The sequence below is a fragment of the Amphiura filiformis genome, chromosome 7, assembly GCF_039555335.1.
Source record: "Amphiura filiformis chromosome 7, Afil_fr2py, whole genome shotgun sequence".
Lineage (NCBI taxonomy): Eukaryota > Metazoa > Echinodermata > Ophiuroidea > Amphilepidida > Amphiuridae > Amphiura > Amphiura filiformis.
Window position 1 is genome coordinate 69,666,850 of NC_092634.1, and position 27,767 is coordinate 69,694,616.

The window sequence follows — 27,767 nt, forward strand, 5'->3', positions numbered from 1 at the left end:
TGTATTAAATGAAGATAACTTGCACATTACATGGATTTTGCCCGGGGATTTTGATTCTTTTGTAAAACATTGTATTTTTTATAACAATATTTCAAGTTTGTATTCTGTAATGAAGCTAACTTCCATATGGAATCATGAATATGTTTCTTAAGTATGAAATTCTTTCATAAAACATTGTATTTTGACAACAACATTTATTCAAGTACGTGTAAAGATTTATGTTAAACATGTTGCACTGTGGTTGAAAGGAAAGCAGCAAGTTTAAATAAAAATCCTTTTAAAAAGAGATGTAGCACCACATGGATGAATTACATTGGCACATAAAACCTTACTCACAGGCAAGTGAATTAAATTGAGAACAACATCCAGAAACATTTTGTTTTTTGCAAATACATCCCGGGTACCAATGCGGACGCCTTGGCAATTCTTGAACTCCAACTTCTGCATAATCGCAGACAAGAAAGCAGCACATTTAAATATAAATCCCTTTCAAAAGAGAGGTAGCACCACAGGGATGAATTAAGCACATACTCACAGGCAGGTGAATCAAATTGAGACCATCCAGAAACATGTTTAGATGTTCAAATCAGAGGTCATGGATCCTAGTCTGTGAGTGTATAGCTCCACTAATTGCCCTTTAAACACAAGCAACTCATTCAAATTCAGACCACAGATTCCAAAATAGCCTGCTCCCTTTTCTAAGATTTCAAGTTAAATGAAAATTAATTCCACCCCAGTGTCAGTGCAATCAGTTTGTTTGTATGCATTTTTGAATTAATTATTTTTTATGATAACTTGCAATTCTATGAGTGCAATATTTGCCTTGTATACAAAAAAATGTCATTTTTCAATATTGATTACGACAATTTCTTATTTGTATAGAATGCCATCTTGTAATTGTAATTTTCATATTTTTGATGTTTTTAATATTGTAATTGACAAATAATTCAGCCTATGGCTGCCAGTTGTTGAATTTAATAAAATATACAATATACAACTCACAGAGACTGATGACATATATTAATTTTCCCATTGCATGGTTCCCTGTGCCTTTACTCAGAGGGTACTCTGTTCACATATGACAAATGACCATATTGGGATGTGCCGTAAACGCTGGTTGCATTTTCGGCCATTTGGTATATCAATGACCCCTTTTTCTACATCAATTTTGATATATGAATGGCTTAATTTTTCTCAAAATTTTCCTCATTTTTCCAAAAAAAATAACACAGTTTGGCAAAAATGTAGCCAAAATGTTTTTTGGGAAAAGTTAGGAATTTCCATTTATTTTGAATTTTGGTATAGAAATGGGTCAAATTTTCTTTGAAAATTAGGATATTTTTCAAGGACTTCCTTAATACCCTAAATACATATTTTGGTTGTGTCAAACATGTCCTTTTTTCTGAATTGTTCAACTTTCGAGACCCAGAACAATAAAAAGTGTGTTGTTAAAGATAGTAGTAAACATTCTGTAAATGTTAAAGTTCATTTTGAGCTTAAAATAACCAGTTCACACAAATCAATTAAAATATATTGAATGGCTACACCTTTATACTCTCTCACACACGTACACCTGGCAGGTTACTTTAAGTTTTTCTCATCCATGATATAACTCCCAGTAATTCTATAGCCCAGTCTTGTATTATACCAGCAAATTCGTTGCCTGAAATATCCCCATATCTCTGCTACAAATTTGTTCAGCTATTTATAAACATGATTAAAGTTTTTCTCATTCATAATATAACCACAATATACGTAGTAGTAATTAGCTAAAGCACAGTCTGGTTTAACTGTTCAAAATATCAACATTAGTCTCTTCCAAATTTAGCTCAGTTTTATAAAGTTTTTCTCATCCATATGCTATTACTCCCATTAAATCTATAGCATAGTCTGGTATTATACCAGCTAAGTCCCTGTTCAAAATATCAACATTAAGTCATTTTTCCAAATTCAGTTTAGTTTTATAAATCAAAGAAAAATTTTATAAAGTTTTTCTCATCCATGCTATAACTCCCATTAAATCCATGGCATAGTCTGGTATTGTACCAGCAATTCGTTGTCTGAAATATCCACTATATATCTCTGCTACAAATTTAATTCGGATATGTATAAACATACAGTGTTTAATTCTCATCCATAATATAGCCCATTAAATCCATGGCATAGTCGGTACATGGTATTGTACCAGCAAATTCACTGTCTGAAATATCTCACTATCTCTGCTACAAATTTAATTTGGAAACATGCAGTGTTTAATTCTCATCCGTCATATAACTCTAAAAGTACCACATCGTAGTAGTCTATAGCACAGTCTGATATTTTAACAGCAAAGTCCCTGTTCAAAATATCAACATTGAGTCTATTTTCCAAATTTAATTCAGTTTATAAAGTTTTTCTCATCCATGCTATAACTCCCAGTAAGTCTATGGCATAGTCTGGTATTGTACCAGCAAATTCACTATCTGAAATTTCCACATCTGTTTCTATGTTGTGTGCAGCAAAAAACTCTTTCCACTCTTCTTTTGGTGGTGGTTTGAAATAGTACTTCTCATAACCCTGTAGCGATATGTTCAAGGCTGGTGGCAGAGGAGATGTTCTTAACATCTGAAATAAAACAAAGAATAATATGCAAGTAGTCAGTATATTGGGCTATTCTATTTGAAATCCACACTACCCCCATGTGGAAGATTTAGCTAAAGTATTCCACAGAGGGAGTATTGGTTTTAAATAGAATAGACAATTGGGTAACTTCCATTTGAAATATATACTCACTCCATCTGTGGAAGATATGTTACGTAAAGCCATAATACAGGGGGAGTATGGGTTTCAAAATGATTAACTCGATTGCATTTGAAAAACATACTCCCCCTGTGGAAGTTATTTCCAAAATCTTCCACAGGGGTAGTGTGGATTTTAAATGGAACAGCCCAATGGACTTTATATTTGCTTGGTTGGTCACCACATGAAACACAGACTGAGAGGAATTGGTTAAAGAAAGAAAACGACCATATATGGGGGATGTTCCACTATCACCATGAATTTTATCTCTTAATTGTCTTCATTTTAGATGATAATATTTTTCTGCAAAGACAATGAACCGCTCCCTTTGCCATTTACAAACAAAAACACCCCCCTCCCCACATATCATCACTCCCCACCAACATACATGCATTTTTTCGATAGAGGGGGCAGGCATGAAGGGGTGTAAGATGGGGTCCCATGGCTATGACACTGCTAGTGCTACATACCCTAAAACATAGATTAAAAAATAATCCGCCAAGGAGTAAGCTGCTACCTGAATGTGGACCTCAAGTTTCGTCGAGTTGCGAGTAGATACAAGTAATTAGTCATATGAATCATTTTGGTTATTTTGCAAAAGCATTTTTTGTACTTTACCCAAACTTTAATTGTCACAATATTACACAAACCTTGAAATGAGAGAGTATTCTGCAGAAACAAAATAGTAATATTTTATACTTCATTGTACCACATAAAGTGACCAGCTCCAACAAAACCCGGAACAAGTCGCCAGGTATGTTTTTGAGTTATAGGCCTTTAAAGTGCGGACATTTCCATTTCTGAATTTGGGTCTACATGTAAGTGGACTTTCAAATCCTTGAAAGTACTCATTAAATATGAGAGAGTATTCTGCAGAAACAAAATAGTAATATTTTATACTTCATATTACAACATAAAGTGACCAGCTCCAACAAAATCCCGGAACAAGTCGCCAGGCATGTTTTTGAGTTATAGGCCTTTAAAGTGCCGACATTTCCATTGTCTAAATTTCATGGTATTTGGCTGTGGGTCTACATGTAAGTGGACTTTCAAATCCTTGAAAGTACTCATTAAACGCGGTTTATTTAATCAATAATTAACAGTTGAACTATGATAATCCCTATTCAGGCCCGTACGCTGGGGGTGCCCCAAATTTGCAAAAGTACACAAAAAGTCCCAAAATGTAAGAATTTGCGGCGTGGCGATCAAAAAATCAGGTTTTTACGGTTTTTGGTCAAAAAGGTCCAAATTTTGAGGAAAAGTCCACTTTTCACAAAATCGCCCCCCTTTGGAAAAAAAGTCCACTTTTTCAAAATCAGCACCCCCCCCAAAAAAATCCTGCGTACGGGCATGTCCCTATTCAATCCTGTGTATGGCAGGAAACTAATTAGCTCATTACTTGGAAATAGTAATTTCGCAAAAATATCAAGATATCATTTAAAAAATTATCCATATCTTGAAAAGTATTGATGCTATGTATAATTTTGGTATCATTTTAAAACTTATTGTCTAGTGCTTACATTTTTATTCAAATCATTAAATGTCAAAAATGCAACTTGTTCCTGGTTTTGTCAGAATGGGTCACATATAAACAAACAAGTAACTTACTGTTGCTCCTTGAGGCTGAACATTTTTGTCACAATACTCATATCCCATCTTCTCAAAGAGTGGTTTGGAAATATTGGCTTGGTGTGTGAACACTTCAGTCACTACAAAGATAGCCTGGAAGCCCTTATTTTTAAAATATTCTTCGACCATCATGAACAACTTTTTGCCATATCCTTTTTTACCTCGAAAATCTGAAGAAATTGCAGCTGGAATAAAAAAGTAAGTTATGCTAACTTGAGTATATTCAGAAAAAAAAATGTTACTCAGGTGGTGAACCAATTGGGCTTTTCCATTTAAAATCCACACTACCCCTGTGGAAGATTTTGGAAATACCTTCCACAGAGGGAGTATGAATTTGAATTTGAATTACCACATTAGACAGCTCCATTTAAAACTCATCCTCCCTATGTGGAAGATTCAGGTTGATTCAGAGGGTGTATGAAATTCAAATGGAGCTGCCTAATGTGCTAATTCCATTTAAAATTCATACTCCCTCTGTGGAACATATTTCCAAAATCTTCCACAGGGGTAGTGTGGATTTCAAATAATGGAATAGCCCATTGTCAATGATAGAAAACTCTTGAAAAAACACAGATGAAATTGTTCAACAGGAGGATATATGCCCCAAGTTGATATAAAGTAAAACCCCGTCTACAAGCATATAGTGTGCTTCTGATGAAAGCTACATTAATCCAGTTGCCATTATGGAGTTTGAGCCATTGGTGTACCGTGACCGCCCCAACCCCGGGGGGGCTGAAGAAGAAACAATTTTGCCGCCCCTTCCTTAAGGGATCCAAAATGAGCGTTTATTGCGTTTCGACAGTATTTTTTGTGGGACATGAGAGCACCTCAGACCTATCAATTGCATTCTGAATCTGAAGCATGTCTTTCTGATATCAAATAATTTTCATTTTTTAAAATCACAATATAATACAAATTTTATGACAAATTATAAAAATTTGATATTTTTCAAATTTTTGATATATAACAGTCCTCAATCTCAATCAATCTTTATTTATTTTTCATCAATCTCATTACAAACATTATAGCATTATTATATACAATTATTGTGTATTAACAAGATTTGATGAAGGTAGGTACATCACAAAGCCGAGGCCTGATAACGATGTACCACCTTTTAATTAACAAATAATTATAATTTAATCAAAACAACGAATATACACATAAACATAAATAAATAAACAAAGAACCCATCTTAATTTACCATAATACAATTTTAAGCAAACAAATATTTTAGCAGTAGTACAGTATCAAGTAGTACAGTGAATAACATAGAGTCAGCACAATATGAATTATAAGAACCCATCTTAATTTACCGTAATACAATTTTAAGCAAACAAATATTTTAGTAGTAGTATAGTATCAAGTAGTATAGTGAATAACATAGAGTCAGCACAATATGAATTATAAGAACCCATTTTAATTTACCATAATACAATGTTAAGTAGGCAAATAGTATAGCAGTAGTGTAGTATCAAATAGTATAGTGAATAACATAGATTCAGCACAATATGAATTGTGACATTATTTGTTATCTTTTAGATACCTTAACATACTATTTTTGAATTCATTTACCAGTTTAGCTTCTTTAATTTCACTTGGCAAACTATTCCACAGCCTAGGACCAAGTGTTAAAACATCAGTGACTTTATGGATGTCAGTTCGATAATTCTCTTTCTTTCTGGTATTATAATTGTGAATAGACTTCATGTTTATGAACAAGTTGTCAAATGAACTTGGTAATAGACCCTTATGATATTTGTACATAAATATACCCAGTTCTTTATTATACAGTTGGCATATATTAAGTAAATTGTACTTTTCGAACAATGGTTTGGTGTGGCAAAGATACGAACTATTATTTATAATTCTTACTGCTCTTTTCTGGAGCTTCACAAGTCTGTTTAAATTATACTTATTACCAGAACCCCACAATATTATACCGTAGCTTAAATATGGTAAGATTAGCGTACAATACAACTGATACAGGCTTGTTTTTGGTAATAAAAGTTTAAGTTTGTTTAGGACACCAATATTTCTAGAACATGTTTTACTAATGTTGTTAATATGTGACCTCCAAGTTAGGTTGTCATCAAGTGTAATGCCCAGAAATTTAACGTCATATACACGTGAAAGTTTGCATCCATCTAGAAATACATTGTGGACATCAGTTATATTCTTTGTTTGATGAGGTGTTCCAATAAACATAAGATTTGTTTTACTAGCATTTAGGGATAACTTGTTACACTTAAACCAGTTAACAATCTCCTTCAATTCTTTATTCATATTGTCACAAAGCCTTTGAATATTATTATCAGAAAGAAAAACAGTTGTGTCATCTGCAAATAATATAAACGATAGAAGTTTGGATGTTCTGCTAATGTCATTCATATATATAATAAATAGTAGTGGCCCCAAGATGGAGCCCTGTGGCCCCCCACACTTCACACTGGTACAAGATGATTTTGCAGAATTAAAAGATACATATTGTTTACGGTTTGACAGATAGTTTTCAAACCAGTTATACGGTACACCACGAAAACCATAATGGTACAACTTTTGTAATAAGATGTCATGATCAATAGTATCAAAGGCCTTTGAAAGGTCCATGAAGACACTTGCAGTATACATATTTTCATCAATAGCCTTGTTTGTATCTTTAATCAAGTCTAATACAGCCATATCGTAGAATGTTTATGACTGAAACCCATATTGCCTATTGTACAGTAATTCTTTGGCATTTAAAAGTTACTACATCTTTCATGAACAATTCTTTCAAGAATTTTTGAAAAACAAGGCAACACAGATACTGGTCTATAATTACCAAATAATTGTGGAGAATCTTTCTTATATATAGGTACAACCTTTGCTATTTTCATAGCATCAGGAACAATTCCTTCTGTTAGTGACTTGTTGAAAATGATTTTCAATGGATATAAAATTTCAGTGGCAACCAATTTTACCACGTCAGACTTTATTAGATCATAACCTGGACTTTTTCTATTACCTAAGTTGTTAATAATCTTCAGAATTTCATTTTCGTCTGTCGGTTTGAAAAAACAACTAGAGTTGCAACTATTAGTTAGATACTCATCAAAATTTTTACCTTGGTGTTTTATAGAGGCAGCTAGTGTAGGTCCAATGCTGGCAAAGAATTCATTGAATTTGTTTGCTACTTTTGATGGATCATTATAAGTTTCATTGTCACTTACAAACTTTTGAGAAGATGTCTTTTTTGGACATCTGAGTACAGAATTCAGAATTTTCCATGTATTTCTCATATTATACCTTTCTTTGTCCAGTTGTGAACTGAAATAATTTTGTTTTGCCCTCCTCAATAAGGAGTTTAACTTGTTACGATACATTTTATATTTATGTACATTCGCATCAGTAGGTTTTTGGATATGTTTTTTGAACAACTTGTTCTTTCTACGAATACATTTTAGTAGAGAATATGTTATCCAAGGTGCCCTAGGCATCCTATTTTTTTTATGAGATTTCTTAACTACCTTTTTTGGAATACATTCATCAAATACCGCTTTAAATTTATCAATAAACTTGTTGTATGATACATTGGCATCATGATTTTCACACACATTGTCCCAGTCAACCTTGCTAAGTTTATCTTTAAGTGTATCAATGTTTTGTACACTCATATCCCTAATTTCGATGACAAAATCTTTGGTATTTTTACCATAAACACTTAAGTTTGTAGATACAAATATAGGAAGATGGTCACTTATATCAGTTAGAATAATGCCAGATGTTTGATTTGCATAATTGTTGGTAAAAAGTTATCAATCAGAGTTGCTGATTTTCTAGTTATCCGAGTCGGTTTAGTTATACTAGGGTATAGAGAATATGATGTTATAACATCTACAAATTCACCAGTTGGTTTATGAACATCATCATTGAGTAGGTTTATATTAAAATCACCCATTATATATAGGAGCTTATTTTCCTGACCTGTTATTTTACATAATACAGCATCAATATATTTATTAAATTCATCAATAGTTTGGTCAGGTGGTCTATATACTACACCAACTACAATGTTTTGCTAATTACTTTTTTCAATTTCTATAAACAACGATTCAGTATACTTCAACTGATTTAGATCATTAATATCATGTCTAACATTATAAGCAATATTCTCATCAACATACATAGACCCTTACCTAAAAACTAGCATTCTCTAAGCACTCACTAGGCATTCCATTGAATGGTAAAGAACCGCTAATGAATGCCTAAATGGTGAATGCCTCCAATACTATAACATTGAGCTAATAGGCGGTTGTTAGCACTCAACCGCCTGTTTCTAAGCCCTCAACCGCTTATAGTGGTTCATAAGCGGTTCATAAGCCCTCCTCAGAGGCGAAATATGTAAATGAGCTAAGCACTCGAACCACTAGGGAGGCATTCGAACCACTAAGGAGGCATTCAAACCACCTAGCATTTAAACCACCTAGGAAGCATTCGAACCGCTTGGGAAGCATTCGAACCGCTTGGGAAGCATTCAACCGCCTAGGAAGCATTCGAACCGCTAGGAAGCATACCAACCGCTTCAGAAGCATTCCAACCGCCTACAGGTTAGCACTCGAACCACTTATTAAGCCCTCAACCGCTATAAGTGGTTCGTAAGCTGTTCATAAGCCCTCCTCAGAGGCGCAATATGTAAATGAGCTAGGCCCTCGAACCACTTAGTGGCATTCCAACCACCTATGAAGCACTCCAACCGCCAAAGAAATTTCCAATTGCCTAGGAAGCATTCCAACCGCCTATAGGCATTCCAACCGCCTATATGCATTCCAACCGCTTATAGGTATTCCAACCACCTGTATAATAGCACTTGAACCACGATATAAATAATAATATAGCTATAGCAATTCTACAAAAGTGAGGAATAGGAATGCACTGCAGAAAATCGCAAATGGTAAGCCCATAATATACTCCCATTTTTTATCCATTGTGACAGAGGCAGAGGCATTTTAATTGCAAATTCAGCTTAAAATTCAGTATTCACATCAATTGAGTGAACGCAAAGATGTAACAGTATACTTTTCCATATGATTTCCCGTATTTTTTTTTTCAAAAATAGCACTTGAACTTGAATCTTATACGGTTGCTGTAGGAATTCTATGAGAGTAAGGATTAAGAATATGCACAAATTGAACTTGAATATATCAGCAAGTATATAGCCATGTCCCGGAGCCATGGGCATCAGCAAGATCCACTAAATTGCATCAAATTCATAACTGATAAATTGAGTAACATATCCTAGTCTGCACAGGTTAGGATTTCGACGTTGTATCAATACTGAAACAACATCGAAGTTTCAACTTAACCTGATTTCAACCCTTCAACCTAAAGGTTAGTTGATATCATGTTGAAATTTCAACGTTGATACAAGGTTGAAATTTCAACCTGATTTCAACCAACATTCAATGCAGACCCCGGATGCAGAGGTTGAAATCAGGTTGAAGTTCATTTGCAAATACAGCCTGATTTCTGGGATCAGTGTACATTACACAAAATAATTATAGCTACATAATGATGTACCGGTAATTTGTCACTGTTGTTTGGTTTCATTGTTTGAGGTTTCATGCTCTTTGCTTGAGCTCTTCTTGCACCATATGAGTGCTTTTTAGTGGATATTTGTGCGTGGTATAAATGTACACTATTATTATTAATAATAATAATGCCCCAATATACATACTAACTAGCCTCTCCTTCCATATTTCAAGAAACTGCCTACATTACATCTAGTCATATTTAAGCTTACCTTTTATACATATACCATCCATATTGTGGCATATTATTGCACACAAAGATAACTACATGGATCACATGTATACATGTATGATGTTGTCCACATAATATGCATTGTCATGTAACATCCCAAATGTAAAAAGTGGAAAAATAAGGTCTATAATAAAGCTGGAAACATGAAAGGATAAAGATTCCATCATCTCTGCATTCACACCAGTTCAAAAATGGCAGTTAGAAATATATTCCCATCATGCACCTGTTTGACCCTTGGGTCAACCACTAAGGAATGCTAGTCAAGGCTATAGCAGAATGCCTAATTGAACAGAATGCCTATTACTTAGAAATTTTTAAACCGAATGCCTAATACTTAAGAAATTTTTCAGTGGAATGCCTATTACTTTAAAAAAAATTTAACCGAATGCCTAATACTTAGAAATTTTTTCAGTGGAATGCCTATGACTTATCCGAATGCCACCGAGTGCCAATAGCAAACCGCCTAATCCTAGAACCACTTGGAATGCCTAAGTTATGAATGCTTAGGAATGCCTAAGTTAATAGTATTGAGCTTTATTGAGGGCTTAATGAGTAAATAGGCATTCGGTAGCATTCTTGTAAGGCATTCGGAATGCCTGTGAACCAGCTCTATAGGCATTCATTAGCTACTGAGTGCTAGTGACCACCTAGTACCTCTATCCTTAGCACTCGAGGGCTTGGCGAATAGCTACAGAATGCCAAATAGGCATTCATGTTTGGTAAGGGGATACACCACCGCCTCTCTTGTCATTTCTATTACACAATTCGAGGTTATATCCTCTTAGATGATAGTAATCATGAGGCTTTTCTTTCAACCAAGTTTCAACCAGTCCAATGATTTGAAAGTTTACATCAATTTCTGAGAGTAATTCCTTTAATGCATCAAAGTTTTTGGTCAGACTTCTTACATTGCTACAAAGTAATGATAAATTGCTGTTTTTTATACCGGCTGTTTCTTTTAGATTGTCTGTGGAAAAATATTGTGTGTTATTATTACAATCATTTACTTCAAATGCATCATCATTATCAAAAGGATTGTATTTCATGTTATCGAAATGGGATTTCATATATTCAGTATCAGCCGACATGTCCTCAAAACACCTATACAATTCAAGTTGAAATTCACGTTCATCAGTAAAATGATTAAAAGGCAGTGTCAAATTTTCATTACAACTGGAGCAATGCCAATATTTTGTATAGTCATTGCTTCTGAATTCCTTTGCAGATAGGTCACTGCAACATTTGTGAACATATTTCTTACATAAATTGCAAATTAACTTTCTATGATTTCTTTTTACAAGATGGGAGCATATAGCACATAAACAAGACATAAATAAATAAAACAACAAACAAATAAAGTAAAAATAATATATAAAGCAATAACCTAGTTATGCTGTAAACACAGCAAAATATTAGGGTTATACTTAGATATTACTAAGCTTGCATGCCAATATTATAAAGAACATGTATTTATAAAGAACATATTTATCAAAAACAATTAAGACACATATCGATGTTGAATGATGCAGTATTTGACTTTGAACATGACCAATTTATAGAATAAAGGTACTAGATTCATAAAATCTGTATATTGAGGACATACATGAATTGTATACAAGCATACATGAAAAAGAAAACCATTTAAGAGTTTACAATATTGCATCTTTAGAGTCATTTGGAACCGTTATGTAATCATATCATTTTGTAACCAACTGAACATGGATTGCTATCGGGAACATTAATGTATATCATAAACATGGATCAGTGTAGATACAACAAGATATCATTTAGAATTGTCATGAGATAATATATCAACAAAATTGTAAATCCCGTTGTACATGTTAACCTACAAGGGTTTGAAGGAATTGAAGATATATAGTTATCATTAATGGAATCAGCAAAGATTCAAATAGACCAGACACATAATTGTATATTAAAAAATATACATAAATTTAAAGTGTTAAAAACAACAACATAGGCCTAGATATCATTTTGAACCGTGATTTATTCATAGACTGTGTCAGGCATATGAAATAGGGTGGCTATATGGATACAACAAATAAACCATGCCGATGTCATCATGTAACTATTATAACATAGAAGTATACATCATAGATTCATATATCATGCACATACTCCATATCGTGTGTATTTTAAAGCAAACATGAGTGTGCAGATACCTGAACAACAAAGATATCACTGTAAAACCAGTCAATGATTCATGTTTACACACATTGTATAATATCAACAAACAGAAATTTAAAGAACAAAGACATAATTATACATAATACCCATTGCATCAACATCAACCAACAGTCAATCAATGATTTTGCATCTAATAAACACACTGTACATATACAGGCAATGATTTGTAGATACAGAAGAGATAACTTTTCTTAAACCCAACATGGATTCATGTATCAGGAGTCAGGACATTGTATTGCTTGGCATTTGAACAAGATTGGAAATATACAACATACATATAATTTGGAACCAACATAGATTCATACATCAGGCATACAACATACAAAAAATTAGTAGAAACACTGTGGATACCATTTAACTTGGATCCAGAATATGAATCCTATTTTATATATCAAATACTCGATTTATATCAGATACAACCAAGATATCATTTGATGGAACAAACATGGATTCGCGTGATTAACTACCTTGAATATAATAACGTACATGAACTTGTAAGTAAAACATTATCATTTTGGAATCAACGTGTCACTTATAAACTGGGAACATTTTACATACCGGATACAGTATTTTTTTTAAACATTCACACAAGAAATATTAGAAACAACATGGAAGGTCAAGTTTGGAATCAACGTGGACTCATACATCATCACTTCACATATCATTTATAAAATATAGGTCCTAATACACCAAAATGGCCAATGACGAAATTATATCACCCAATATGAATTTATGGAACAACAATTTCATATATTTGCAGTAACAACATAATTATTATTATAGAACAAACATGGATTCATGCATCATACATATTGAATACAGTAAAACATGCATTCGCAGATACACGTAGGCCTACAATAAAGATATCATTGAGGATCATGTTTGGACTCATATACTAGATACATTATATCAACATGCATATAGACCCATTGCATCAACATCCATAAATATGAAGATATATCTATCATATCATGGACACCCTTGAACATTGATCAGGCACATTTATAATAATCATGAGTATGCAGATATGGCATGGGATAAGACAAGCAAGTAATACAATGATTGTGTCTTAAACACACTGTATATATACAGGCAAGGATTTGTAGATGCAACAGAGACAACCTTTCTTAGGACCAACATGGATTCATATTATAATGCTTATATTTGCACAAAATTGGAATTATACAAGATACATATCATTGAAACCAACATAGATTCATACATCATGCATTAATAGTAGAAACACTGTGGATACCAGTATGAAATGCATTTGGATCCATATTATGAATCGCACTTTATGTATCAATATTTATATATGATTTATATCAGATACAACCAAGATATCATTTGATGGAATAAACATGGATTCGCATGATTAAGTATATGGCCATGCGTCGTGAACTCGCCGACTTTGCGTCACACCTTGATTTTTCTGTCACGATGCATCTTTTTTGGTATAAATTGTCATATCTGGAAATCCATACACCCTATGATAGTAAAAGTATACATTTTTGGAAAGCTATTGGTCCATGGAATCTAAAAATGGAATCAGAATTAGTGTAGGGTATAAGTAAAAAGAAATAATGTAAAAAATGCAAGCCCATTTTATATTTTTGATGAAGCTTACTTGGGGTACTGGTTTTCATTCGTGTGTACCCCTCCATCAATTCTTAATGCAGTTTTGAAAGGTTCAGACCATTAGCTTTCTGATGATATAGGACTTTATGATAGTAAACCAATGTGTATTTCAGAAAATGGCTGGTGGAATTTTATACCGATTCAACCCATCAGTCTAGTACATTTTGACAAATATTTTCTTAGGGTAACACCCTACACTAATTTCCAGTGCATTTTTGGATTCCTTGAGCCAAGAGCTTTCCAAAAATGTATACTTTTGCTATCCTAGGTGGTATACTTTTCAAAATACAGCGATGGTAATCTCTAGCAGTATATTGCGCTTGAAAATTTGGGTTTACTGCGTAGAGAATAGGGACGAATTTGTATGTCATGTGACTTACCTGTGACTACCAGTCCTCTCATTTTCTTTTAAGAAAGTTAAGGTATTTAAATGTTTACATGGACAACTAAGCTATCTTTTGATACCAAATTTATAGTAATAAGGACACATTTGAAGTACATAATGAACAATTTTAAAATTGCGTGCTCTTAAAATACAAACTACCATAGAGATTGTACATGAGTGCACCGCTGCCACATGCACCGCTGCCACCACCACCCCTGACTTGGTCAATTGGATTGGGTGACATTCTGCCAATGTTCAAGATATCTTAATGAAACTGTCCATAGTTACTAATCAATATCTTAGCCTTCATTTGATACCAAATTTACTGTCATACCTATATTTCTTCCAAAGATACACTCAAAAAACAAAATGATCACAGTGAAAAGTGTGACGCCACCACCCTTTTTGGGTGTCGAGTTCAAAACGCATGGCCATATTGAATATAATAACGTACATGAATATGTAGATAAAAACATATCATTTTGGAATCAACATGTCATTTATACATTGGGCACATTTTACATACCGGGTACAGTATTATATAGCAACAAACAAGAAATATTAGACTTAACATTGCATCAACATCCATAAATATGAAGATACAACATAATTGTCATATCATGGATACCCTTGAACATAGATCAGGCACAATAATAATCATGAGTATGCAGATATGGCATACATGGGATAAGACAAAACAAGTAATACAATGATTGTGTCTTAAACATGCTGTATACAGGCGAGGATTTGCAGATACAACAGAGACAACCTTTCTTAGGACCAACATGGATTCATATTATATTGCTTATATTTGCACAAAATTGGAATTATACAAGATACATATCATTGAAACCAACATAGATTCATACATCATGCATAGGCCTACAGAATATATAAATTAATAGAAGAAACACTGTGGATACATGGAAGATCACTTCAGGAATCCACATGGACTCATGCATCAACACATTGACTAATTATGTTATTCTACATGAATTTTTGGAACAACAATACATATATTTGCAGTTACAGCAAAATCATTATTATAGAACAAGCAAGGATTCATGCATCAGGCATATTGAATACAATAAAGCATGAATTTGGAGCTGCAGCAAATATATAATTTTCCCTATTTTCTAACCAACAGGATTCATACATCAGGCACATTTATAGCAACATACATTGAATATGTAGAAACATCATATCATCAGTAAGGAACAAATGGTGGATATAAATACAACAGAGGAATCATACCTAACAAACAATAACAAACCTTATAGACCTACAGTATCAGAAACACCAGAGATAATATTTACAGGATCTGATACAGGCACTATAATCATGGAAATGGGATGATAGCTAACATCATCTTAAATTACTTTAAGCTACCAGATCTATTTCTTGTTTGCATTGCATGTTTGGGCGAAGTTACATGAGGTTTAGATTTTGACTTAGCTAGCTTTTTCAGATTAGCCACAATGCCTTCATCGACTTCAGGTATTTTCTTAAAGTCGTCTGTGTTTCTTACAAGTATGATCACAGTTTTACCTGGAGCTGAACTTGGAATCGAGGCAAAGATGCGACCATCAATACTCCATGCAGAGACAACACCTGGATGTTTAGCTGTCTTGGATAGCAAGCTTTGATTTTGTTTAGTCAGGTCTTCATGTATAGTAATGCCAGAGCCTTTCAATTTGCTTCTAGCTTTGATAACTTTATTTCTTGGCCTGTAGCTGGTAAATTTGACCAAGATTGCCCTGTGTTTTTTACTACCGTCTTCTGATTCTTCATTCATTTTACCGACTCTATGACTTCTGTCAACATCACTGTCGTTTATGGTGATACCTAATTTCTCTTTTGCCAGGTCTTTTACAATAGTGTCAGTACATTCTTTAAGATGTTCGGGTATGCCTGTCACCCTGAGACTATTACGTCTACTATACTGTTGGATGTCATTTAGTTGTTTATCTACATACTTCATTTGCTGAGACAGGTCTTCTTTACCGACGTTACTCTCTTCCATGGCAATTTCAAGAGCTTCTACTTTGTTAGAAAGGTCAAATAGATCACTTTCGCATTTCTCTATCGTTGAACAATTTTTTCATCAATGACTTCAGTGATTACATTTTTCAGAAACTCTTTATATTTTGAACTTGACATCATTTTGTCCAGAAAGTCATCTACATCTGGTAGTTTGTTATCAGCCATATTTGACAAATACAATAACAGTTATGTACTATGCAACCCAGTGGTATGATAGAGTGAGGAATATAATACACAGTTGTACTCGTAGTACTTACATGTTACAATAGTTCATACACTTGTTGTATATACAAACATTGACAATGTTATATTCAGCCATATTTCACAATGCAAATACAATAAATATTACACCAACCAGTGGTATATGATAAATAAATACAAAGTTGTACTGAGTAGTACTTACATATTACTATACTACATACACTGGTTATATTATACAGGCATTGGCAATGCAAGTCAATAAGCTTAACCACTACATTGATTTTCCCATTAGATGGGAGCAACGTGTGAAACACGTCTTGACTGGATGAAAATCAATGTATTCCTCGAAGTAAATTATATAAATCTAATGATATATTCTTAAAGTGTATGTAGCAGGGAGGAAAAGCCCGACGGTCAATTGAAAATTTTGACCTTTCATATTGAAGATATGGATTTTTTTCCCAAAAAGACCTAATTTATTTTGGTGTTTTGGGAAAAAAATCCATATCTTCAATCTGAAAAGGTCAAAATTTTCAATTGATCGTCGGTTTTCATCCCACCTACATACACTTTAAGTATAAATCAGCAGATTTATAAAGTTTACTTCAAGTACTGTTAAATATCAAAAATATCAATTTTTAATGATTTGCCATAAAATGTGTATCAAATTGCGAATGTCAAAAATCAAAATTATTTGATATCAGAATGACATTCTTCGTATTCAGAATGCAATTCGATATGTCTGATGTGCTCTAACGTCCCAAAATAAATACTGTCCAAACGTTCATACCCCAGCCCTTAACAGCCCGAAATGGTTGACCCAATTTTTTTCACGGTCGTTTGAAAAAGTGAAGAGCAAAAAAAAAATTTTTTAATAAATAAAAAAAAAAGGATTTTAGGCGCTAGCGCCCTAAAAGCAACCATTTTTGCCAAATTTGTTAGGCTTTTTCAATTTTTTTCGCCCTTTTTTCTTTGCTAATTCGTTTTTTGACGCCCCCTTCATTTTTTCTGCCTTTTTTTTGTCGCCCCTACTTTTTCCGCCGCCCCTTTCCGTTTTTGCCGTCCCCTACTTTGACCCCGGGGGGCTGGCGCCCCAAAAGCCCCACCCCCAAAATATGTGCATGGTTTGAGCAAATAAATTACGGATCCAAGCATACAAAAAGTATACAAACAAGTATTATTTTAAGACTGATCAATTGTATTGGTATATTAACGCTTGCTTCGAATTAATTAAGCTTTTATAAAAAACACTATGCTTGTAGACGGGGTTTTACGGTATACCTTTCGACAAAATTTTGATGGCTAAAGTAAGCGCTGTCCACTGGTTCATAGTGACATCTTTTTGTTCTTATCTTCTGCCCTCTTGAATAGTGTGCTGTGGGATCAGACCCCCATGGCCATTGGCCATGCATCCTTTTCATTTTTAACCCACATTTTTTTTATATAATCACACCACCTGTACAGTACCCATCCTTTTCATAATAATTTCAGTTGGTAATTTTTAAGATAAAGGACTGATTTAACATAATCATTCTAGCTTTCCATAGTGGCCACACCCGGCCCGGTACCACCAACAAGCGGGGACAAGGGGGTGCATTACTCCTGGGTCTGGAGTTTTAGGGGCCTGTAAATAAGTTTTTTTTAAATACCTTACGCCAGTTGATTCATAGTTGTGTGCCCTTAAGGTGCACTGAGCCTGGATGGGCTCTCTCTCTCTGTCTCTGCACTCGTGGAAGCTACATGTGCCTGGTTGTGATTATCACATTAGATTAATCCCTAATCCTTTTATTGGCGTGGTGACAGCTTGGATTGAAACCAGTCATCTCTGAAGTCTCTCAGCTGACCTTCCTGACGAAATTGGTGGTCATCTTGAACCCTAAATGTGTGATCTTTCACAAGACTGTGAGCGACCAGTAAGCTTAAAACAGTAAGCTTAAGCCTGCAAGGCTGCATATTAGCTTTTATTCTGGTTCACATACACGCAGTGTAAAAACAATCAGCAATGGCCACAACACATCGTGCGCCAAGCAATATGGCCTCTAACAAAGAACGAAACAATAAACTCATTTGAAAGCTGGAAACATAACCTCCAGTATACACTGTCATTAGACCCAAGCTTTTCTCCCTACTTGGTTGAAGGAGCGGTATGGGGCAAAAGTCAAAAACTTCCCTCTTCGAGGTCTCACTAACGACGGTGAGGACATACAGGAAGCCCAAAGGAAAACAGCAGTCCAGAAAAATGCTGCATTGGAGCTTAGGGGTGGTGCAATAATTATGTGTACCCCGGGGTGAATTATAGGGGGGCAAAGATTTTTGGCAGGCCAGAAGGGGGGGCAAGCATTTTTTGGCAGGTCAAAAGGGGGGTCAAGCGATTTTTGGCAGGTCGAAGGGGGGCAAGCAATGTTGGCACAGATATTTTGGGTACCGTTTCTATATTACGCCCTAAAAAGGCGTAGGAAAACGTTAGGAACACATTCAAATATGCAAAATTTCCTGCTCGCTGCGCTCGCATTATATAATAAGACAATTTAACGTTTTAAATTCGGGTTCCCCAAAATCTTGCATGTGTAAGGGGGGGGCAAAGATTTTTTGGCACGTCAAAAGGAGGGCAAAGGTTTTTGGCACATCGAAGGGGGGGGCAAAGACTTTTGGCATGGCCAAAGGGGGAACAAGCGTTTTTGGCAGACCATTTTGAGAATTCACCCCCCAGGGGTACACATAATTATTGCACCACCCCTTATGCTTGGACAAATAGCCAACTATTGTCCAATTATCTCACGAAATACAATACTCAAAAACTGCACCAGCCTGAAAAGCGATATGGCAAGCCATCCGTCTCCATTTTGGCTTCCAAACAACAGGTGGCCACTTCCTAGAGTTCAACAATATTACCCTTGGCGCTGATCCACGGCCAGAGGACTTGTACCAGCGTCTAGTACATGTAGCAGTCACCGAAGGCAACCTCATGCGTGAAGGAGGCGGCGTCAGTCACCATGACCAAGTCATCGATGAAGATGAGGAGATTACGCCTACACTCGAAAACTTTGTAGTGTTAACGTGGTTGCGTCTTATAAACCCTGATCTGCCCGATTAGTAAAGCAGCGATACGGTACAGAGCTAAGATCCGCACCTTGGCTTCTATCAAAGCCGAAATTTCTCAAGCTCTGGATTCGCTCCTGGATGAGCTGAGCTCAATCGATGCTGCTCGCAGCATGCACTAGTAGTCAGCGTGAGACCGATGCCTAAATTGAAAGCTAAGAAATCATTTGGTAAATCCTGCCCCTCTGTGTGAGCAAGCTGGTCGGCATGACCATGCGCATTTCTTAGCGAGTGCTCGTACCTCCCTGAAAAGGACAGAAAATACCTGGCCAGCGCTCGTCAGCTTAACATCCTTGATGATTGTGACAGCGACTCAGATTTAGCATGCGCCTTTGTTGACCAATCTGACCTTAGTGCGCAGCCCAATGTTCAGACAGCGCTGCGAATTCATGTTGATCAGTCTCCTTATGTAGATGCATTCCACAAGCACCATGCGGTCCGCATCACCATTGACAGTGGATCCACTGGTAATCTCATTCGCGAAAACACTGTCCAACGATTAGGATGCCCCATTCATCAGAGTTCGCAGTCTGCCCTTCAAGCTGATGGGTCATCCCCTCCTAAGGTAGTTGGGGAAACAACCCTCACCTTTACTCTTGACAGACACTCCTTTGTCTTTTAAGGTCTAGTTGTTAGAGACCTTGGCGATGAAATCCTTGCAGGTATTCCCTTCATGAAATGCAATGATGTCGCAATTCGCCCTGCTAAGAACCAAATCATCTTGACAGATGGTACAATTATCACTTATGGCGCCAACAAGAGCCCCAAATCCCAGCACACTGTTCGTCGTGCCCATATACTTCGTGGACCTTCTCAAAACACTACCATATGGCCAGGCTCATACGTTGAGGTAAATCTCCCTGCAGACATCGTTGAATCAGATGCTACTTTTGCCATTGAGCCCGTGTTGATACCCCGCTCGGTAGGTTCCTACCGCCCAAACAAGCCTGGCCCAAGCCTGATGTAATCACAAGTATTGCAGGCAGGGTTCGCATTCCCAACAATACTGGTGTGCCACTTGTCATCAGAAAGCATGAACATCTTGGCCATGTTGGCCAGATACACACTGTTTTTTCACCATCACTAACTTCTAAGCCATCACACACTGCTGCAGCAGCATCAGTCAGTGTCCCAAAGCCCAGTTCACCGGTTAACTACTCAGCTGCTGTTGCCCTTGACCCAGATGGTATACTTGGCACTTGTGAGCAATCCAACTTCCGCAGTCTTCTCGATGAGTACGATGAGGTTTTTGACCCTAGTTTCCCAGGTTACAATGGTGCTGTCGGCCCTTTCAAATCTGTGGTTAATATGGGACCGGTCCAACCCCCCAACGCAAAGGTCGTCTCCCATTGTATGCACAGGATAAACTCCAAGAGTTGCAATCAAAGTTTGATCAGCTTGAAAAAGCAGGCGTCTTTGCTAGACCTGAAGATGTCGGTGTGTGTGTCGAATACCTTAACCCGTCCTTTCTTGTCAAGAAGCCTAATGGAGGCTTTCGTCTGGTTACTGCATTTGCTGATGTCGGTAGATATAGCAAGCCACAACCCTCTCTAATGCCCAATGTGGACTCAACATTGCGTTCAATTGCCAAATGGAAGTATTTGATTGCCACTGACTTGACTAGTGCTTTCTACCAAATCCCTTTATCCCATGAGTCCATGAAATACTGTGGTGTTGCTACTCCCTTTCGTGGGGTGCGTGTGTATACATGTACACGGTGTGCCATGGGTATGCCAGGTTCTGAAACAGCCCTTGAGGAACTGATGTGTCGTGTCCTTGGTGACCTCTTAGAGAAAGGTGTCGTAGCAAAACTCGCTGATGACTTGTACTGTGGTGGTAATACTGTGGATGAACTTGTTGAGAATTGGCGTCAAGTTTTGCAAGCTTTGTCTAAGTCTGGAGTTACGTCTTTCTGCTTCCAAAACAGTCATTTGCCCCAAAAGACAGTAATTCTGGGTTGGATTTGGTCAAATGGAACCCTTTGTGCTAGCCCCCATAGCATCGCCACACTTTCCAGCTGCTCGCCTCCAAGCAAAGTTGGTGGCATGCGGTCCTTCATCGGTGCATACAAGGTTCTGGCCCGTGTCATTCAGAATTGTGCCAGTCTGGTAGCCCCATTAGATGATGCTATTGCAGGGCACCAATCAACTGAAGAGCTTACATGGTCTGATAGTCTGCATACTGCTTTTCACAAGGCTCAAGCAGCACTGTCTTCCGCTAGGGCAGTCACACTTCCCCATCCCAATGATCAGCTTTGGATCATTACTGATGGATCCGTGAAGAAACATAGCATTGGGTCGACATTGTATATTTCCCGCAATGACAAACTCTTCCTCGCCGGGTTCTTCAGTGCTAAATTGCGTGATCGACAGCCAACATGGTTACCCTGCGAAATTGAGGCGCTGTCTATTTCTGCCTCCACCAAGCACTTCAGTCCCTATGTTATTCAGTCCAAACACAAGACATGTATCCTCACTGACAGCAAACCTTGTGTTCAGGCATATGAAAAGCTCTGCGGGGTGAGTTTTCAGCCAGTCCTCGCGTGTCCACATTCCTCTCCACTGTCAGTCGTTTCCAAGCATCTGTTCGTCATCTTGCAGGATCAGCTAACACCCCCTCAGACTTTGCTAGTCGTAATGCCCCTGACTGCACTGAGCCCACTTGTCAAATATGCTCCTTTATCAAGCGTGAAGATGAAGCAACTGTCCTTCGTGTTTCCGCACATGACATTCTGTCGGGAAAGCTAAGCTCCCTTTGCCAGCAAAGCAGCCTGACATGCTATTCAGCAGGAATGCCCGGATCTGCGCGAACACATGCTCATCTAGTTCAGGGCACTCGCCCTTCAAAAAAGCTACTTCTGTCAAAGATGTGAAGCGCTATTTGCAGGTTGCATCTATCGCTAGAGATGGCCTACTTGTTGTTCGTCGTGATCAACCATTGTCCCCAACTCGCGATTGTATTGTTATTCCCAGACAGGTCTTAGGGGCGCACCATTAGATTTCCAGGGGGGCATGGGAGTTTTTGAAAAAAAAAACTTTGCCCACTAGTGAGAAAAAAAAAAAAAAAATTTGCCCACTAGTGAGAAAAAAAAAAAAAATTTTGCCTCACTGATGAGTAAAAAAAAAAAATTTCCCCCACCCAACTTTGATATAAAATTGGTTCGATTGAGCCCATATTTATTGGTCGAGCTATGAGTTTTAAAATATTGGACGAGGCGTAGTCGAGTCCAATATTTTAAAACTCATAGCAGACCAAGCGTAAAGCATCAATTTTATCATTATTATGTTTTGGATCCAATATTATCACAACTTGGATCCATCAAAACATAATAATGTATAAAAATGTACATTAAAATTGAAAAAAAATAACTTCGCCGCCGAAGGCGGCAAAAAAAAAAATTTTGGTGCTCTTGGAGGCGAAAAAAAAAAAAAATTCCGCCGCCTTCGGCGGCGAAAAAAAATAATTCTGCCTGACCCAAACTCCCATGCCCCCCCCTGAGAATCTAATGGTGCGCCCCTTAAATGGTCTTCTCACTGCCCTGCACATCCAACTTGACCATCCCTCCAAACATCAGCTCAGTTTGGTGACCCAGCGTTACTTTTATGCTCTTGATATGGACAAGGCTGTTGATCAAGTGACATCAACTTGTCACCAGTGTGCTTCTCTGTCCAATGCCCCTAAGACATTGATCGAACAGTCCTCAAGTGACCCTCCCGATGCAGTTGGCATTTCTTTTGCAGCTGATATCCTGAAGCGTAGCCGCCAGCTAGTCCTTGTGCTGCGCGAAACCTCAACGTCCTACACAGCTTCTTGCATTGTCGAGAATGAACAACATGGCACGCTTGCGTGATGCCCTGATTCAATTGTGCATTGAACCGTCCACTTGATGGCCCCCTGCAGTCATTCGTACTGACCCAGCACCAGGGTTTGTTCGACTCGCCAAATTGATGACAAACTTCTCACACGTTACCATCTATCGGTTGAGATCGGTCGTATTAAAAATAATAACAAGAATCCTGTTGCTGAGAAAGCCATTCGTGAGCTTGAAGATGAGTTGCTCAGACAAGATTCTACAGGTGTTCCGGCTACAGCATTATCACTTGCCATTGCTACTGCAGCCCTTAATACTCGCATCAGATCCCGAGGTCTTTCAGCCCGTGAGATGTTCAGCGTGACCAGTTTACCAATGAGCAGGTTCCTTTCACTGATTGTCAAATGATTCAGGCCCAGCATGCCTTGCGAAAAGCCAACCACCCACACAGTGCTCATTCAAAGGCCCCATTAGCCTCTGCCTCCCCAGCAGCAGAGTTGGAGGTTGGTGATCTTGTCTACCTCTACTCAGATCGCAAGAAATCTCATGCTAGAGATCGCTACTTAGTCACTACTATCGAAGGCCCATGGTGCAACATCCGCAAATTTGTGGGTTCTCAGCTTCGAATACTTCTTATCGTATCAAGAAATCTGAGTGCTTTAAGGTCCAGTATTATCCTGACCTGGATTCTCGTCCCTTTCCCAAGTCGTCTCCACCCACCGTGGATTCCGAGTTTGTTGAAGTGGTCCCTGAATGTACTCCTCCAGAGCCTCCTTTCATACCTGGCGAGTTGTCCACACCTGCTACTTGTGACCCCCTGCCCATGAATGCTAATCACTCGCACCCCAGTTCTGAGTCAGATCCTCGCGATCCCTTGCGCGATAGCGGTCATAGCTCCAGCAATACCTCCGGTTTGGTTGCACAGTCTAATCCATGTACCGGTAACAGCAGTGAGGTTAGTGAAAGTATCCCCAAGCTAGTATGGTTGGCCCTGAGATCATGCCACCATTGCTCACACAAAGGCGTTCAGCGCCCTCACAAACTTCCTGAGCACCTGAAAGACTATGTGTTAAACTAAATGGACAGGTCACTGTGTACTATGACATTAATCCATCATCGGTGTCCTCCTATATGGTCACTTCATTGAACTTTGAACTGATTTACGTATGTCATTTGGAATTCTAAAAGAAAACTCTGGAACTGACGTTTACTTCTTTGAACTTTGAACCATTTTACATTCATGTTGAATGTCAGTTTGTCATTGCAGACAAAAAGACTCTTGAACTGTTGATGTTATTGACTGTTGGCACATTGTCTATTTTGAGTGTTCTAACCAGCAGTGTCTTCATTCACATAAGCTGTTAGATTGGTTTCTGCAAGTCAGTTGTTAGTAGTAGTTGTTTAGTAGTGTTATCCTCACTTCCTTGTGAGGAAAGTGATTTTTTTTTTTTTTTCTTAAAAAAAAAACAAAAAGAGGAAAGAGGTAGTTACGCCAGGTGATTCATAGTTGTGTGCCCTTAAGGTGCACTGAGCCTGGATGGGCTCTCTCTCTCTGTCTCTGCACTCGTGGAAGCTACATGTGCCTGGTTGTGATTATCACATTAGATTAATCCCTAATCCTTTTATTGGCGTTAATGGCCCATAAAAGTTAAGAAATAAGACATTAAGGAGCCTGTAATAAAGAAGAAGCAATTTTTTTGAATGTAGAACACCCTAGCGAAAATAAGTTGGGGTTAACAATTTACAATTTTAGTTAGCAAAAGGCACCCAGCTGTGTGTTCATTTTACCCGGGCCCGTAATGGTTCTCGGCAGCCCTGGTCCCACCCTGGTTTGTTTTGAGAAAAGGACAAAAAATAAGGTTATTCTTCTTGTTATCCAACTATCCCCTATATTTACCTGATTCCAGATATATGGAGTCTTTGTGATTAGCAACACGTACAGCCCGACAGTGACCAACAATGAACTCTGACCCATCTTGGTTGGTTTCCAGCAAGACCAGAGAACAAGGAAGACCTGGGCATGATTTATACTCTCCAGCTCATGCAACCTGTACTCATGTGAAATTGGGAAGAAATAAAGAGCAAATTTGTAACTAGTAGAATAATTATATGGAGGACTTACAACCGTGCAGCAATTATGAGCCTAGGTGGTAAAATTATTGGGGCATCGAGGCAACATTTTGGCAAGCAATATATGGCAGGTCAAAAGGGGGAAAGTAGTTTATGGCACACATTCAGGGCACCTCTAAAAAGGCACAGAAACGTTCAAATATGCAAAATTTCCTGCTACATGTAGCTACACTTGCATGGAATATATTTACAGTTAAAATTGTCCAGATATAAATGCATAACAGTTTGCAAATTGGGTTCCACTTAATAGATTTGGCCCCTGGGATTTGGCATGTACAAGGGAGGAGGGATAGCCAGGTTCCAGAAACTGCCGTTCCAAAATTAATTTAGCCAAAATTGTTGAGGTCCAATTAAAGGAGTATTTCGTGATAATAGCATCCTCTATTTATGTCATTTTTCATTAGATATCCACGAAAAAAACCTATTCCCAAAATTTCAGTTGCTTCCGATTTTGCGTTCATGAGTTATGCATGATTATGTGTATTACACTGCTCCATAGACAATGTGTTGTAATTTCGTTCTGGTGCACCAGAACGAAATTCAAATTTCACGATATCTTTGCTAAGCGAATTAATCTGCAAGAAATATTTTGTACATAAACATTATGTGGCCAGAGGTTTCCAGTGATATAAAAATCTCAACTTTTTTTGAGAAAAGTGGGGGGATGAGGCTGTGGATCTAGTTCCAGTAACTGTAACTCGTCATACCTAGAGTTACAGTTCACTCTATTGCTATCTTTTCCACAAATAAGAAACATCACAATATGTGGGCTCATTTTGGGCTCTAAGGATGTAGCTGAGGAACTCTCTCAAGGACAGTTTGGGCATGCACTGATGATTTTAATCCCATTGTACCAGGGTTTGGGCGTGCCTGGATGATTTTAATCCCACTGTACTAGTCTATACTCACAAAGTTGAGGTAATTGATCTACATTGATCTCATCTTTTGGGTGGGTTCAAAATTCCCTGAGTTGGAAAAACCTGCAATCTTCATGGGAGTAATTTACTTAGTGCAAAAGTGGTCAAAATATTGCTCTGCAAAATGTCTTGATTTTCATGATTTGGATTTATAATATTGAGCAGCATTCTACTTGTGATGTTTCTACACTGTGTAGAGAGGGTCTACACTCTACAGCATCTCTGAGGTACAACTGACAAATACTTGGTATATTTCTTGATGCTTGAAGTTTGGATTTCTTAAACGTACAGTGCATCCCTATGTACCGCTGCGTGACTTCAGGTCCGTAGATGTCATTATGATAAAGACTGAAGTCTTGCTGGCAGGACTAGCTGTGGATCACGAAGTGCCCCTTTAACTTCAATACGGTATCTATTAGGCCTATGCGCCATGATCAATCATCATATTTGTTTTGAGGTATGTACTAGTTATTATCATGTTATTGAAAATACAATAGATATATGTGATGTGTCATGTCAAAAGGAGACACTTTTGGGCAGGATGGTAAATGGAGAAATAGACAAAAATCTGCCCGGGGTGATTTTTTCACAATTTGTGTTTTTTTGCGAATTTGTGATGTTATTAGTGTTTAAAATATTGTCTGAGAGTTTCAAACCGGAATATAACTGGCATCTTGTATTTTTAAAGACATTTTTCAAGGTAATTCCTACTCTCAACATTGTCAATAATATTTTTAAAGGCCGATATTTCAATTTCCAATTTTATAATACCATATCTTACGAACTCAATATCTTCGCTTTGGAATATCCGATTTCATTGGGGAAAACGGCGTTGTGGAGCAAAATATCTCTATATTTAAGATATGTAAAAACCTCAAAATTGATAACCTGCTCAAAAGTGTCTCCTTTTGACATGACACGTCACATATATGAAAATAAAATATACATTTACCGTGTTGCTTTACATCGTGGCCACTCAGCCGTCAAAAGAGTGATACAATCATCGACAAGATGTTGTTTTTCATGCAAAGGTACCAGCATCAATGGATTGGGCATCATTCACTGCACTCATTTTCTCCGATTGAAAATCATTGTTTTGGTGACGGGCTGCAAATAACGGGTCAATCGA

At 37.2% G+C, this 27,767-nt stretch overlaps 1 protein-coding gene across 1 annotated transcript; it reads right to left on the reverse strand.

The window, feature by feature from the left end:
• Window positions 1-839: 839 nt before the first annotated feature.
• LOC140157550 (uncharacterized) lies at window positions 840-27,734 on the reverse strand. The gene is made up of 4 exons (XM_072180781.1): window positions 27,591-27,734; window positions 25,489-25,639; window positions 4,387-4,592; window positions 840-2,604 (listed from the first exon to the last, which is right to left on the reverse strand). Exons 3-4 carry the CDS (start codon window positions 4,537-4,539, stop codon window positions 2,383-2,385), a joined length of 375 nt encoding a protein of 124 aa, XP_072036882.1. The 5' UTR covers window positions 4,540-4,592; window positions 25,489-25,639; window positions 27,591-27,734; the 3' UTR covers window positions 840-2,382.
• Window positions 27,735-27,767: the final 33 nt, after the last annotated feature.

Excerpts from the sequence above, each read along its gene's own strand:
- LOC140157550 (XM_072180781.1), bottom strand. The coding sequence starts at position 4,539 with ATGATGGTCGAAGAATATTTTAAAAATAAGGGCTTCCAGGCTATCTTT. Across the intron at positions 2,605-4,386 it reads TTCAGCCTCAAGGAGCAACA|ATGTTAAGAACATCTCCTCT; the intron begins GTAAGTTACTTG and ends GTTTTATTTCAG.